Raw genomic sequence first — 15,979 nt, 5'->3', positions numbered from 1 at the left:
TTCCTGTGCATCATCCTTCACTCTGCTTTATTGCAAGGATTGAAAACCAAAACAAAATTCAAGAGGGATAAAATTCACAGATGCAGAACAATAAATTTCAAAGTACTCAGACCATTTTTACGATGTCGGCATATTTAAAATATCAAAGAAAACGTTATTCCAAAAGCACCAAAGACAGAAAATTGTGAAAGAGCCCATTTCAAAAGATTGCAGGAACTATCAATACATGTATCAGTCCAAGTTGTCAGTGTCAATGGGTTCACAGGGTATTTGCGGCAATCTTTGGAAGAGAAGGCACATCTGTCTTTGCCAATGTCTATGGCCAGTCAGGAGAGGTAGCAGCCTCCACTGAAACCCCAGTCTTGATGTCCTCACAGTCTTCTGTGAGAGTCCCAGCCCTGTCGGTCCAGGCTTTGGTGTGAGTCCCAGCTTCGTCAGTCCTGGTCTGCCTTGATGGTCCAAGGCTTGGTGCGTGGCTGGGAGTGCTCAAACCCTTAACACAGAACCAAAGGCCTCCGATACTAGTAGGCCTGGGTGGCAGCTCACGGTAACAGCAGCTGGCTTAAAATTTCTCTCAAGAGAGCCCTAAAACATAGTTCAATGCATGCTAACAAACATTTTCTACAGAATAATCATGGTGATAATTCTTGCCACGTACCGGCCATCTATACATCCCAAAACAAAATATCGCTAAATCTAACAGGCAGTTAAAGTGTATCTCAGTGTGGGCAAAACCAATTGTCACCTTGCACGTACATATAAGTTTGCAGGACATCAATCATATCATTTCAAAGGTTTTTAAAGCCATGCAAAAGTCTGCTCCAATCCAAATAAACTGACCAAACGGCCAAAACGTAAGCATCGCATCGACATTCACTGAGACACTTGCCTGTGAAAAAAGGATAAAGAATTCAATTTTGTGCATGATGCCAAATGAAGTTTAGAGAACATGTCACCAGTTTAACACCGCTCAAAATAACTCCACAGGTCGAATTGAATATATGTGTACAGTTTCAAGACATCTGGCCCATTAATGATACAGCTTTGATGATTTTCCTCAAAAGATCAATCTTACTTTATAATACAAGTAGGAACAAATGGCACATCAAAGCAATTTGAACAAAGTCCATATTTTCTTCTACATGCAAAATGTATTAACTGCAAAATCTGCCATTCAAAGACTTTGCAAGAAGGTGATTTTTTCCAACTTCCTCAGAATGGAACAACACAAAACAAGGATATGATTCTAGGTTTTATTTTACAGCATGGGGGGGCTCACAAGGCGGCTGAGTGCTTCAACTTTCTGCTTGCAAATCAAGTTGGAGCTTTCATTTCAGAAAAGAAATGGTCGAACACTAATAACATTAAGCTTAAATAATCCAAAATCTATGTAACTTCTCAAGTACTATATTGAAATATTTTGCATCAGTAACGAGTAAGTTATGCAAACTTCATGTGAATGAAATATGTACAGACTGATCTTACGCCCAAGGAGGGCCAAATAATTGCAAGTATAACATCCCAGCAATTTGTATCAGCTAACAATAGAAGTAGGAACTAATCCATGTACGCAGTAGGATTGACTTCAGTATTCTGAAATGTTATAAACATTCAGTGTTGCATTGATTAAATATGAATTGTATTGAGGAAATGTAATAAGTTGCAGGAGCAAAGCATTAGAGACTATTTCAAAGAATTAACCCAAACAAATTTTCTGTACAATCAGAAGATTCCGCAGATTTGAAAACTGGCCGAGGAACTGGTTATGAGGGCAGCATAAAGAAATACTAGTACAGACAATTCAAATATAAACCTAATACTGATATTTCTGCATAGAACACCAACAGAATACGGTTATTTTGATAATTGCTACACTCACAATTGAAAGAAGTCAGATGGATGTTACATGGAAGCGAATAAGGGCCACTCGCAGAAAGGTTTTTTCGACTTACTATCTCGCCGCGGCAACTTATTTTGCTGCGGATTGTAGGTCATCTCGCCCCCTTGCTGACTTGCCCCCCCCCAAGTTTGTCAAGCACGTATGGTTGGCCCATTCACCATTTAATAGAAAAACATAACCAGTCAGAGATGGAATCAGTGATTGCTGCCCGTAAAAATAGGTTCTAGGGTTTGCAAGGGATTCTAGTTTTTCTAGGGATTCTCTCAAAGTTGAGAATTATGAAAGTTAAACTGTTTAAAGCTTGGTGGATGCTTACTTTCTGTGGAATTTGGAGTAAAAATATTTTTAAAATATTGGTAAAACTAATTCAGTATTATCGTGTGTATGGGCCATCTGCCCAGCTGCGTCCCTTCTGCGGACATCAGTCACATATCCAAGTATTAATGGGACGGAGGGGTCGAAGTTGTTGATACTTAAGGTATGTTTGATGTACAAATAACCTAATCTGTAATCAGACAGTGGACTTGGGAAGCGCCAAGACGTTTGAATAAAAGTGATTTGTGGTGATGTCCGAATATAGTCGTTCTTGTGGCTTCGCTGGTTAGACCCATTCGGTTTTGTTTTACACATTGGGCCGGCCATACTTGCTTGACGTTCCTAGGGAGCGAGTTGGTAAGGGGTGAGTCGGTCAGGGGGCGAGTTGACCTGACAACTCGCCGAGGCGACTTACTGGCGAGATACGAGGCGAGCTACTTATCTCGCCTCGGCGAGTTACTATCTCGCCGCGGTGAATTACCTAAAACTAGACTACACGTAGCTCCGACTCGTTGCATGTTAAGATTGTCTGGATACCAGACCCAATAATTCTGACTACTCTTCTAATCAAGGGTCCTGTATCACCCACTTGACCAGAACTCTTCCCCGGATCCGGAAATAGTCGAACTATTCCGAACTTATTCTGTCCATACTAAATTCAGTTTAACGGTAACACTTTTTCTCTTCAAAATTGTAAAAAGTGCTAGAAAGATTAAAATGAATAAAATTGGTATTCAAATGAGTAAAGGGAGAATACAAAAGACCATTCAGATGGTATCGGTAATTCGGCAATTTCCGGCCGCGTTTATACAAAAAATTTCGTGAATTGTCCGGGTTATATCGGTCGAAGTACTCCCCATTTACGAAGCAGAACTAGGGAAAAGATTGGAACATGTTTTGGTAAATGGAAAGCATTTCTTTTTATTGAACGTGTTTTAAAGCAAAATGTCTTTTAAAATTCGTATCTTAGAAAATTTGGAATAGATATTTAAAAGCAGAACGAAATTTTAAGGATAGAAGTTTTAAAGAGTGGATGAATTTTCATTGACGCGGCGTATTTCTAGATTCCAAGAAATACTGAAAGAACGTAAATTTACACAAAGCTAAAATTTTTAAAGATTGGAGCGAATTTTTAAAAATCCAACTTTTTTCAGATTGAAATAAAATATTTTGTACAGTGTCACACCCCTAGAATTGTCCTACCCTAAGGGACAGACCTGTGGTAGCTGAGACACGAATATATACACACCTGTTGCTGGAAATTTGTTTTACCTGTACAATATTTACATTTATCTATAAAAGAACGCAAAATAAGGATAATTTCTTACATTGACATTTTTGATTACAATATAAATGAGGTGATGAGCGCCTCAATGTCCCGCCACCATGTGGCTTCTGTTTCTTGCGTTGTAGTCGGCTTTTGTGGCCCGTGGCCGACTCAGTAAGTTTCTACGTCCCGCCGCCGCGGTCCAACCCCTCTGTCGCCACCGGTCAACCGACTCCCTCTTCCTCTTAACTGAAAACCCTGAAAATTACAGCCATATTCCCATGTTTCTGGTTTTTCTTGCCAAGTTATATCTAACGCAAAATATTCATTAATAAGCTTGAAGTGTTATGAAGTGTGTTAACTTCCAAGATAATCATAAATTATTTTAGTGCTGCAACATCCTCAACTCAAATTACTAAGACCAACTAGGATTTTGAGCAATATCTCGGTAAATCTCATTTTCATTGGCTCAATATCTGGTTTTGCAAGGAACAAATGTATAAAATGAATATCCAATATATCATATTTATACATAGCTATCTTACAGGAGCTGGGCGTTTCCTGGCTTTCCGTGTCGCAGAACAGTCTGAACGTACATGTAGTTTATTCTACTTCCATAATTAGAAGTCCTCAAGACTAACTCATCGGCTCACGACTACAGGTCATCGAGGCTGGCCACTGCTCTCTCCTCGGAATCCAGCAATGAACTGATCATGCCAACCCATATCTTTTCTTTTTAAACCCGAAGGAAAAATTCCAGCACTGCCACGCCTTGTTTCAAAGAACTCAGAATGTTTTGGGTACTACCTTCATAAATATTCATTATTCAAATCGTGCGTAAGTGCTACATCTACCAATAACAACTCAACTGGCACTCAGCCCATCATTTTTGGTAAGGTTGACTGACTTCAGGAATGTTTGGGTGTTGCGGCTCAGGAAAATAAAATCTTGTTTCACCACTAAATACCACGTTTATTTTTTCAAGAATTAGGGCCAAGACTATACGGTATTTTTAATTTAAAAGTAATTCCGGTTTAATATCACTCTGTGACATACAGAATAAACTTGAACATATTTTAAAAATGGGAACACTTTTTCAGCGTAAAGCAGTTATTTGGTGTACGTATTTTACACAAAATCCCATGCCACCCTTAATGAGAAAGCATCCAAATTAACATAAATCCAACAACGAATTAAAAGCAACCTGTGAAAACTTCGTTGAAACAATCTTAGAAAAAATGTGCTTCACTTTTTCAAAAAAATATACGTCAAGCACTGTGAGGCTTTCGCAGAATACCGTCTAAAAGATCGAATACGTTGTATACGCAGCTGTGGATGCGTTCTCAATTCGGATGCTTTCTCAGATCGGATGAGTTCTTAATTCAGATGAGTTCTCATTCGGAAAAAATGAGATATCCTTAAAATACATAACCTGTTACGTTGTAGAAAATATCTAATTTCGACAAACATATTTACATTGTAAAGTTTTTGTTCTATTTTTTTTTTAAATCGAACTTTAAAAATTCATTCAATCCTAGAGATTACGTTGCATATATAAACATTCATTCGCTCTTTAAAAATTCACTCGATTCGGAATCTCAAAAAAGAAATGAGACCCTAAAGATTTTGTTCGGTTTTGAAAAATATATACTAAACTTTTAAAATACGAGCTTTTTAAAAACAACATTCGCTTAAAACACATTAAATTTAAAACTAAAATGCAATCAATTTAATAAAAACATGTTCCAATCTTTGACTTTAATTCCACTTTGTAGAGGATGGCGTTCTCCGACCGGTATACCACGGACAGTTCACAAAATTCTTGATACAGACGCGGCCCGAATACCATCCGAATGGTCTTTTCCTCCCCCTCTTTCATTCTGCTACCTATTTTAATCTTTGTAACAATTTTACAGTTTTGAAGAGCATTAACGAAAATGTGTTGACGTTAAACTGACTTAAATATGGACAGGATAAGTTCGGAATGGTTCGACTATTCCCAGAAATCTGGGGGAGTATTGGTTACGTGGACGTTGGGTGATACAGGACCCTTGACAAGAGGAGTAGTCGGAATCATTGGGTCTGGTATCTAGACTGAGTCTTTAATATACAGCGAGTTGAACTAGTTTTAGCTTGCGGGTGCACAACTACAAATAAATTCCCGTAGACAGCAGTGATAAATCCCCATACTTCACAAATATTTTAAAAATACAACTCTCACAGGTGTTCAGGCTGCACAGAAAAATGATGTTCCACATGTCCTCTTTCATTTTCCTTTCAATTTTTGGGGTTTGACCAATGAATTTTTGAGAAATTTTCACCAGAAGCAGACGACCCCTAAAATGCAGAAAACGTCCCTGTCCAGAAAAGGAGCCATTTTGAAACCCCCCCCTCGGCAAAATGGCTCAAATAGTGCCACTTTCAAACCCGATTGCATCCAAATAGCTCAGAATTGGAAGCCCCGAGTCAGGCCCACAGGTCCAGTCTCATATTTCTTCAATTCCTCAGTTCCATGGCTCTCAGGACCCTCTAATATGGAATATTTTGAGTCTATAACTTTTATTAATGAGCTCGGCGAACATATTTCTGGCCTAATTACGAGGGTGCACCCTTACTCGCCGCAGCGAGATAGTATCTCGAAAAAAGCTTTTGCAAGTGGCCCCTATACGCTTCCGTACTTGCCCTGGATGCGCTCTTTCTTCTGGAGTTGTCTTGGGAACAAATAGCCCCGTTGTTTACAAGAGTTTGTGTTTGGTTTGAATAATTTTTATTATGAAATTTGTACAAAAGCGTATTTTATGAGATTTCATGAGCACTCACTTTGATGAAATAGTGCATTTTATTCCTTATCAACTTAACTTTCCCGTACTAGTCAATATGTTGTCGGCCAGTCTTAGCCAAATGTGTCCATATACTTTGAAAACGGGTGTATTGGAGGGAGGGGAATAAAATTACAAACTTTACATGGATAATGGAACAGTGTATCAAACTTCAAAAAGCTTATTCGCGATGGCAAAAGTAGGTGTAATATAAGGGATTTTTCTCTCTCTATTTCCTGGTCACAGCAATAATTAGTATTTCATTGCTCGGATATATTTATTAATGGTCCCGCTTGTCCAGCAAGGAGGCGGGCAGTAAACGGGCATTTTTGGAATGTTTTCTGTTAATCGTTTGACTTGGAGGCGACGATCGTTTAACACTTTGATGTGCCAGAGTTGCAACTCCTTCTGTGTCCTTCCTGTAAGGTCTGGACAACCATTGTAAGGGCACACCTGGTTACATCTACAGAAAAATCTGTATATAGGACTAGTGCTACCGAGAGTACACCATTACATGTATTTCTTTAATTATTAGCCACATCCAACAGCAGAAATACCGCCAATTACAGGAATGAAAATAGATAAACCCAAATAAAAAAAAAGAACATTGTAATTTAAATTGTGACATATATAATTGCTAAACAAACACACTAGATAAAAAATAACGGATATGTATGTGCATGTATAAATAAATAGAGAATACACATAGATAAATCAGTTAACAAGAAAAACAAAACAAAATTATAAAGGAGAATGACGGTAATCCAGGAAATAAGATGAATGAGGGGAGGGGAATCGCAACCCAGGGGAGCACAGTTGAAATAACTATTGAAACAAAGACAAACAATAAACTGCAGACAAATATATAAAGAAACATCAAGTACAACACATATAAACAGACACCTAAACATCTGGGTAAACAAACATGTACATGTACTTGGGGGACTAAGGACACACAAACAAGATAAGAAACAAACAATAAGAACATTCAAATCACGGCAATATTAACTTAAACAACTTTCAAACAAAACCAGTAAATTAAGAACTGATTTGTGTCAGAGCACAGGACACCTGCCTACGAAAAAAAGTTCAGATGTACGTTAAGATTTGTGTCCAACAAAGCTTGCTCCCGAATGCTCAACCATGATGGAAACTAACGTTGAAAGTGAACATCAAGTTGTCTGCAGTGGTTTGGCAGGAGTTTGGCAAAATAGGCTGTAGACTAATTTTTCTCAGCGGGGTGTACACAGGCGTTGCCCACCCATTATTGTGGTCTTGCAGGAGACTCGTATTATGTACTACTCGTATTATATTTTCGTACGTCCCCCACTTGATTGGTAAAATCAGCACTCCGTGCACAGAAGTCTATTCCAGTGTAATTTTATTGGCATAAGATTAGAAGTTTGGTACTGCATCATAAAAATACAGAAGTTTTATTTCTATTGGCACAATTAAGAATATGGAAATGATAGATAAAACAAAACTGTATTCACCAAAACGTACACAAAAAGACAAAAGTACGCGGATAGTTAAAATTACGTATAGACTGCAACAAATGTTACAGAGGTCCTTAGTGTATAGGGATGTTGTTAAGCTGTTGCTGGCACATCTCTGGGTACTTTTTAGATGTACTGACATTAGCCTCAGGGTATGGAAGGCCCATAGCGTTTTGTGGTATTAAAAAGTTATCCCGTGTTTAAGTGAGGAATTTTTGGAAACGTGTACGGGGGAACAGACTTTGTAGATGATAGCCTAATCATGCCTGGAATTGTCAACGTTAATTGTCTTAATTTTTCTAAGAAGCAAACGTTAACATTGTTACATTTACTTTGTCAGCGCTGTGGACTTTCAAGTTTTTAAAATTGTTAGTCATTGATTTAGGTACTTTTAGCAAGGAAATAACTTGATATGAAGATCGTACCGGTGATGGTGAGTATTTTCAAGCAAATAAATAATGGAAGAGGGTTGATCTGAGACGTCAATATCGCGTGGCAACATCCTAAGTAGATGTAATAAGTAATATTTTTCCAAGTACACATAATCACCGGATTTCGGCAAATTTCAGACCCTATGATGCTCAAATAAATAGATAAAAAGAGCATGCAAGAAATAGAATGCAGTATGACAGCAAAACATTACTTCTTTGGGGAGTATTTCAGGCTATTAAAGTTTGATGGGAGTAAAGTCTGCTTGGGTGCCCTGTTTAACTTAGGACAGGAACGATGTATTGAGCTGAATATAAATAGAACCCAACACTTCAACACATTTGCGTCCGGCGCTCGAGTCCCCCTTTTCAGCAGTAAAAGCAGGACGGCGTGCACAAAAGTCGTGTCCAGAGTTATCTCACTAACATAATTAAATTGGATCAGAGATTTATTGTCCGTATAATAAAAATACAGATGTTTTGTTTCTTTTGGCATGGTTAAAAGTACACGCCAATAATTCAAATGGGGCTGAACACATTAACCGAAATCAAGTCTGTTTAACGTGAGAAAGGATTAAGTAACTAAGCACCGTTCAGGAATTGAATCTTCAAGGCATAAAACGTGAAAGGAGATGTCATTTTACCAGATGTCGGCAACGAACGTTAGAAGTTTCCGACTGCGGGCTTTCAAGTTCGTCCTAATAGTCACGGTTTCGAACTTTTACTGTATAGCATTAATGGGACTATGTACACGTACAAGTTAAGTTACAATAGTGCTTGCATTAACTTTCATCATCAGGGGTGTAATAATATTCATTATTCTCATGTTGTTGAGATGAAAGTGAAATTGTGGCTTGGCCGATACTTGTGTTGGGGAATAGCAGTTACCCAGGCCTTATAATCTGAAGAGCAGGGCCCTCAGGACGTTCTATTTTGTTGCATCGAAGTCTTGTCTACCTATTCATTAGATGTTACTTCAGAATCCCCAACTCTCAGTGAAAACCAGGACGGGTTAAAATCATTTTGCATGTTTGGGATTGTCATTGTGTTATTATTTTCTAGGAACTGACCAAGGGCCGCATGCGTACGCAGGCACTGTGACAGTGATATGTTGACAATGGGGTTTTCTGGCATGCCGTCAGCTGAATGATAACCTGCGATCATCCTCTCCTTCCTCCATGCTGAGATCGTCTGCGGCGACGGCACCTTGGGCTATGGACATGGGCTGCTGCTGGTACAGCGTTGTCTTGGGCTTGTACGAAAAAGCACGGATAACACATGCGGGACCCGGGGAATAGATCGTGAATATTCATATTTCCTGTTGACCAATCAAACAGGAAGGTCGCAAATGGTACCACACGTCGCCCGGGGACAAACGCTACAACGTGTGCAAGAACAATGGGGTCAGCGTGGACATAATCGTGAATATTCAGCATATTCCCAGAGACCGATCAGGCCGGAATGTAGTCTCGGGCCAAGACGGCAGAATTCCCAAGTTTACAGATTCCCAAGACGGTAGAACGAGTCGTCAATTGGTGAAATAAAGCCACGAGATGGCGCAATAGAAATCGGCATATTATTATTCTCGATTGAGTCCGCTATCGTGTTCTGCCGTCTTGACCCAGGACTAACCGGAATGCAGCATGCACTGGGTACTACGTCACCACAAAATGGAAACTGATAAGGGTGCAGTCCACTAATTCAAGTGAGAATTTCTGGCCAGTTCATGAGCATTAAAAGTGCTCTCACAGTATCTTTTGAAAAAGGAGATTGTTTGGCCCCCAAATGGTGAGATTGTGTAAATCGTTGCCAGGATCAACTCCCTGGTTCTTTGAGCTTTCATATGAGAGCAGAGTGGGTAAAAACTACGGCTGAAAATGGTCATAGGTGTCCCGGAAGGTTGAGGATTGCCACTTGAGAAAAATGGTTGCAATCAGACTTCGGAAAAATCACGTTTCGGGAGGGAGATGATTTTGTTTTGTGGGAATAATTAAAAATGTAGTTGGTAAACCTACAAAGAATTGAAAAGAAGTTGAAAGATTAGGGACCAGAAAATAATTTCATTTGTGTTTCAGAACTCTCGGGGATGTTGGTATACGTGTTATTGGGCGCTGAACAGTGCTGATTTTACACTGTTTTCAATGGGGCTTGAACTAGAGGACTGTACCAATAAGGGAACTGTCGGGGAATAGGGGTGCACTGAACCAATTCAAGCTCCATCGAAAAAAGTGTAAAATCAACAAAGTTTGGAGCCCCATGGCGGCCAACTGAAGTCCCTGAGGCCTCTCAAACAAAAAAACAATGTGTTGCTTGGTGCTTCAGATTTCATTTGATTTTCAAGTTTTAGTGGGTTAACTGATGAATTCTTTAATTATCCTCCCAAAACAAACTCACCCCCAAAAGTGAATGTTACAAACTCTTCTCAGCGGCCATTTTTCAAATGAAATCCCTTACCTTTGTGGCTCATCTGACAAATTTTTAGCCACATTTTCGTCTGCTTTGCCCCCAGATGGATGCTCCTGAATCTATAGAGATGACCCTGGGCCATGCTGACACAATTCCACAATTTCTTGGCCCAAACAGACCCCTCTTTTTGAAAGAATCTGCAGGGGGGTACTTTTTATGCGCCTCGTCCTGACGGAGATTGAGTTCGGCCCACTGCAACCAGGAAGCGCCGCCGCCGGTACTCGGCTTGAGTGCAGGAAGATCTGTATCGGGACCATGGCACACACGTCCATGGTTTAATACAAAGACGGCTCGATACGGCCACCCGGCGGCCAATGGACGAACGCGACACAGGCACGTTTCGGGAGGGCGATCGGGCCCACCCGGGCTCTTGGGGGGGATAGTTCCAGGGGCAGTTATCCTTTGCCCCACCCCCGTTGGCTACATACTTTGTAAAATGGGAATTGCATCGTCATCAGAAAATGGCATGCCCTCAAAATGGCAAACCTAGAGTGAAACTAAGGGTAAATTGGAAACGGGTGCATTTACAAGGATCGTACAGTTAAAATAAAAACAATAGCCCGGGGAGATCTGGAATTGTCAAATAATTATTGACATGAATATGCCCAGTAATGGCATGCGAAAACACTGCCAAGCGGCGGAGCACGGTGCTTGCTTCACACTTCTATAAAGGACTTAGAGCCAGTCTAAAAGGACTGGTACCCCTGGAACGAATGTTTGAAACCCGGCGTTTTGTTTGGGGCGTCTTGCGGTGTTGTCCCTCCAATCGGGAGAGTATTCTTCCTCTGGATACGATCTAGCCGTACGCGCCGACCCAGCTCGTATCGTCGTGCGCACCATTACTTTCATGCAGCCACGCATCTACCCTACGTACGTTGTCGCGGTCACATTCAATAAGAAACTAAGTTTTCGCATGAATTACAATAAGAGCTCACCGCCACCTCATCTATCACACTTTAAATTTGTAAGTTATTGGCCATCATGTAGCATTATTTCGAGTAAGATTCTACAAATCAATCTCTGTTGGACACATGTGACCATGTTTTACATGTTGAAAAGGGGCGATTTGTAGTTACTCGCATTTTTGCATCTTCATTTCTCACTTCAAGTGAGTATTTTTGTGTCATGTTCTCTTTATTACTTTTGTTCTCGTAAGGTGTGGCTCTATTCGTCAAAAGTGGACATCGCCAAAAATGATCGGAAAAAATAATTCAGTGAAAAATGCATTTTTGCAAATGCAAAAATTAAGAAAGGTTAGCCTAATTAAGAACAAGGGAGTCGTAGTTTCTCATCTTCGTTCAACCTTTTCTTTTCTTTACTCTGACAGAGAAAAAACTTTACGGCGTCCCCAACTCTGTCTGGAATTTTCCAACAAGAAAAATTAAAAAGAATATAATTTAAGGATTCTGTAGTGACTATAGCAAGTTAGTAAGTGGAGTTCTTACCCCCCAGTTTCCCCCACTTGAACCAATCGACCGCGAACACTCTCCTCAACATACAGCGGACGACTAGAAAAAGAACAACTTCAAAAAGATAGAAATCGGGATACACGTGCTACTTAGAGTTGGTTGGCATGATTGGGGGGTTGTGGAAAAGACAAGTGGGGTTCATCAGTCCCCCCCCCCTCACCACTAGTTACCAGTGCAAACATCTTGATTATTACATGCAGTACCACTGCACTCAACCGCTTTCAGTCTTTTGACTGGGTGTCAGCGCCGGGTCGGTTAGAATTAAAACAGAGCCTTTGGTAGGAAGGTGCAAGCCAAGTAGCCAGCATTACCTCTTAGAATACGCATTTTTTCGTGTCAGAAAAATTAAATGAGTTCTTTTGGGGGTAATGTAGCTCAAAATGTTCCACAGCAGCAGTACCCACAGTGTGCACAGTTGTTTCCAAATTGACCTTGAAACTCCTCGATCGAAATATTATTTGAGAAAATTATACTATCTCGAATAACATATTCTGTACTTCGTTGTGATGCTGTAAGCCGTACGACTCCGTGCGGAAGAACCCGACTTTTACTCCCCTCATATGTACGCCCGTACGCATAGGCTGGTTCTCGACCTTTCCATTACTATGCGGTTTCTTTTCGGGCGGGAATCAGCCTACCGTTCGTTTGCCGTGTGCGAACGGCCCGGCGTTTGTACATGAATGCGTGGTCTAGTTCGAACACGGGCACTCTGCTGTGGGTCTACATGTAACAACATACAACGTGCACAACAGTTTGAGCAAAATGGCGTCCAGCGAATCTGGAGACGACTCCCTATATCCCATTGCCGTTTTGATCGATGAATTGAGAAATGAAGACGTTCAGGTAAATGAGGGTATCCTGTTTAAAGAAACTGGTCTAACAAGCATGAAATACGACAGCAGTTTTTCGTGTCGTATCATTTCGTGTCTTACCATGCTTATCTCGCCTTGAATGGAGCGTTAGTAGGCCTAAGCCTAGCCCAACTAATGTGGCACGGACTCTCACTCCCGATCCATCCTCAGCCACACATCCCGTATACGCAATTTCGTGTCGGCGTATTGAACATTTCGGCGCACCCACTTATCTTCGTGGGTGCAATTTCTTTTGCACACGAACATGAGTCTTGACCTTTCTGCTTTCTAAAAACCATTCATTGAATGATTTTACTCACGTTATTGAGGTATTTTCCAGTTTTTTGGCCTTTATCCATTCAATCTAATGGGCTCGCTCTCACAGTCGCCATCTTTAAAATAAGGTCGTTGACCATTACGTCACTTGACCCCTCATCGTTTCGACGGCTCTGCCATGTCAATCTAAACTGCTGCCAAAGTTTTGGAAGAGCCCATTGGTACGTGTAGTGTCTTATCGCTCAGTCCGTTTATTACATATGTCTTGACATGGAACAGCCGTCGAGACAATGAGGGGTCAAGTGACGTATTGTTCAACAATCTTATTTTAAAGATGGCGACTGAGAACGAGCCCTTTAGATTAAATGGATAAAGGCAAAAAGACTAGAAAATACCTGGATAACGTGAGTGAAATCATTCAATAAATGGTTTTTAGAAAGCGGAAAGGTCAAGGATCATGTGCGTGTGCAAAAGAAATTGTGCCCACGGTGATAAATGGGTGCACTGAAAATGTTCAGTACTCCGACACGAAATTGCATATACGGATGTGTGGCTAAGGATGGATCGGGAGTGAGAGTCCGTGCCACACTAGTGGGGCTAGCCTAAGCCTAATGTGAGGCCTATGGGCCAAGTAGCCCAGGTTGGACGACGTCTACATTAGTCACAATGTAATATAGACGTCGTCCAACCTGGGCTAAGGGCCAAGGTACCCCCAGGACTGTGGGGACTGACGTCCGTGGGAGAGGAGCGAACGTCGGACCCCACAGTTCTGGGGGTAGGTCAACTTAGTGCATGTACGGTCAGGCAACTGATGCTGGTCAACATGGCCAGCCATCGTAACATGCGATTCGGAACCTTCACTTTGCAGTCCACCTTGATGAGGAAATAATGTCATGTTTTCATTTACTTCAAAGTTTATAAAGTAATGTCAGTGGTAACTTGTAAAAAAAAAAAAATTAATAAGAAAGGCAACCCCCCCAACTAAAAAATAAGACCAGAAACATTTCCAACAGAAATCAAGACTTAGCAAGTTTTATTACACCCCCCGAAAAAAATTACTAAACAAAGCCATCATTCCCCACAAAATGAAAAAGTCCAATAACCTTTTCCCAGAGTCATAAGAATGAATTGAAGTCCCCCCAAGAAGAATTTTAAGTTTAGTAAAGACCCCCCAAGAGAATGTTTATAAGAAAGTCAAGTTGGTAAATGGTCAGGTTGTTCGATATCAATCACGAAAAACCAACAGCAGAAACATCCGCGGCAGGCACTATACAGAAAATCATGCTGGCACTCTAGATCTCTCGGGGAGATTTATGAAGATTTTACCCTGATATGTTTGGCAAATCTGATCTTAAACCTGCTGAAAAGGAAGAGCAGAAAGTTGCAACCGAATTGCAAACATGAAGGTACAGGTGGTCTTGACTCGAAGTACGAGTTGTCCAAGGTACAAGTCCTTTAAGGTATGAGTCATCCAAGGTACAAGTCACCCAAGGTATGAACTGACTTGAAAGTGTCTTGTTGATTGTCAAAGTTCTGAATTAGGGCCTAACGGTACGCATGCTGGGCTGGGCCTCTTACCGTGTATTTAGGTCGTCATGCCTTAATCACCTACATGTACCTTACCTAAAGAATGCCAGTAGCCTGATACTGCTAGAACTAGAAGACACAATATCCATGCAAAATCTCTGCAAAACAGAAATGAATTTTGGAACTCAGAAGCTACCTTACCAGCTAAGGTTGGTCCAAGTAACTTGGACTCTAATGTGTTGCAAATCGCCTTTTTTTAAGAGGTAAGGAAAGGAAAACCTCTCCCCAATTAACCTTTGAAGAAGAGGTGGAAAGACAATTTTTCAAAATTAACATTATAAAAATTGAACACTTTTCACATTTAGGCCTGTGGCTGGAAAAATGGGTTTCTGTGAGTCCCTTTTTCGCCAATTTTAGAAACATTATGTATTAATGATATAACCCCAAAATGTCACTGGAGATACGGCTGAAAACAGTGTGTATCTTTTACACAAGTCTCGTAGTAGAGGCATGCTGAAAATGCAACGTTTTTCCACAGTTTTTGTCCACAGTGTTGATTGTTCCATCCATCAAGTTTACGGTATAGGTCAGAATTTTAGCCAACACGCAAACATGCTTTACATGTCAGCGTGTATTGAGTCAAACACGGGCATGGGAATCTTTCTGGTTTAACTAGAATTCCATTTTTTTTTCACCTTTAAATTTGAGGTCTTCAAGTTCAGTGTAAAAATGGAATAAAATTTAGGGGAAGGGGGCAAGTTGTAGGGGGTAAATGTTAGTTGACCACGCAGTGCACAAAATTTCCCTAAAACTGAAATTTGTATTTTGAAACAATTTGATTTACACGACGCTTCGGGACCCTTCGAAATGTACGAGGATCTAATTTCGCAGATTTTCACAAAACCTGAATTCTCTTTGCGTAACCAAAGGAGGGAACCCGTGAAGAGTGCTGTCGCGAGCTCGGGCTTCGCCACAGCCACTTGGCGTGAATGCCCGGTGTCCACAAAAATCTGACCCATAAAAATCAGACTCTTACCTGTTATTGGTTAATTCCTCTCACATGACTGGCCATTCTTCTAATTATTATACATACGCATGCGCATTACTCCAAATGGGTCTGTATTTCATAGAGACATAAATTCTTGGCAGCACTGCGAGGCTTTAG

At 40.6% G+C, this 15,979-nt stretch overlaps 1 protein-coding gene and 1 long non-coding RNA gene across 2 annotated transcripts in view; one reads left to right on the top strand and one right to left on the bottom strand.

Moving 5' to 3' along the window:
- Positions 1–4,176, bottom strand: LOC147797839 (uncharacterized). Its single transcript, XR_015426618.1, has 2 exons — positions 4,028–4,176; positions 1–3,740 (listed from the first exon to the last, which is right to left on the bottom strand). It is a non-coding gene; the product is annotated as an uncharacterized LOC147797839 (long non-coding RNA).
- Positions 4,177–12,842: 8,666 nt separating this feature from the next.
- The window catches only part of LOC110982061 (uncharacterized), a 42,163-nt gene continuing 39,026 nt past the window's right edge, over positions 12,843–15,979 (top strand). The window contains exon 1 of the mRNA XM_022240206.2: positions 12,843–13,003. Within this exon, the coding sequence (XP_022095898.1) occupies positions 12,923–13,003 (81 nt within the window). The 5' untranslated portion in view covers positions 12,843–12,922. The remainder of the gene's footprint in view (positions 13,004–15,979) is intronic.

This window comes from Acanthaster planci, linkage group LG10 (assembly GCF_054643075.1).
Source record: "Acanthaster planci isolate LZ-2023a linkage group LG10, COTS_SCS, whole genome shotgun sequence".
Taxonomy (NCBI): Eukaryota; Metazoa; Echinodermata; class Asteroidea; order Valvatida; family Acanthasteridae; genus Acanthaster; species Acanthaster planci.
The sequence above is the reverse complement of the archived record's forward strand: the minus strand, read 5'-3'. Positions and strand labels throughout refer to the sequence as shown.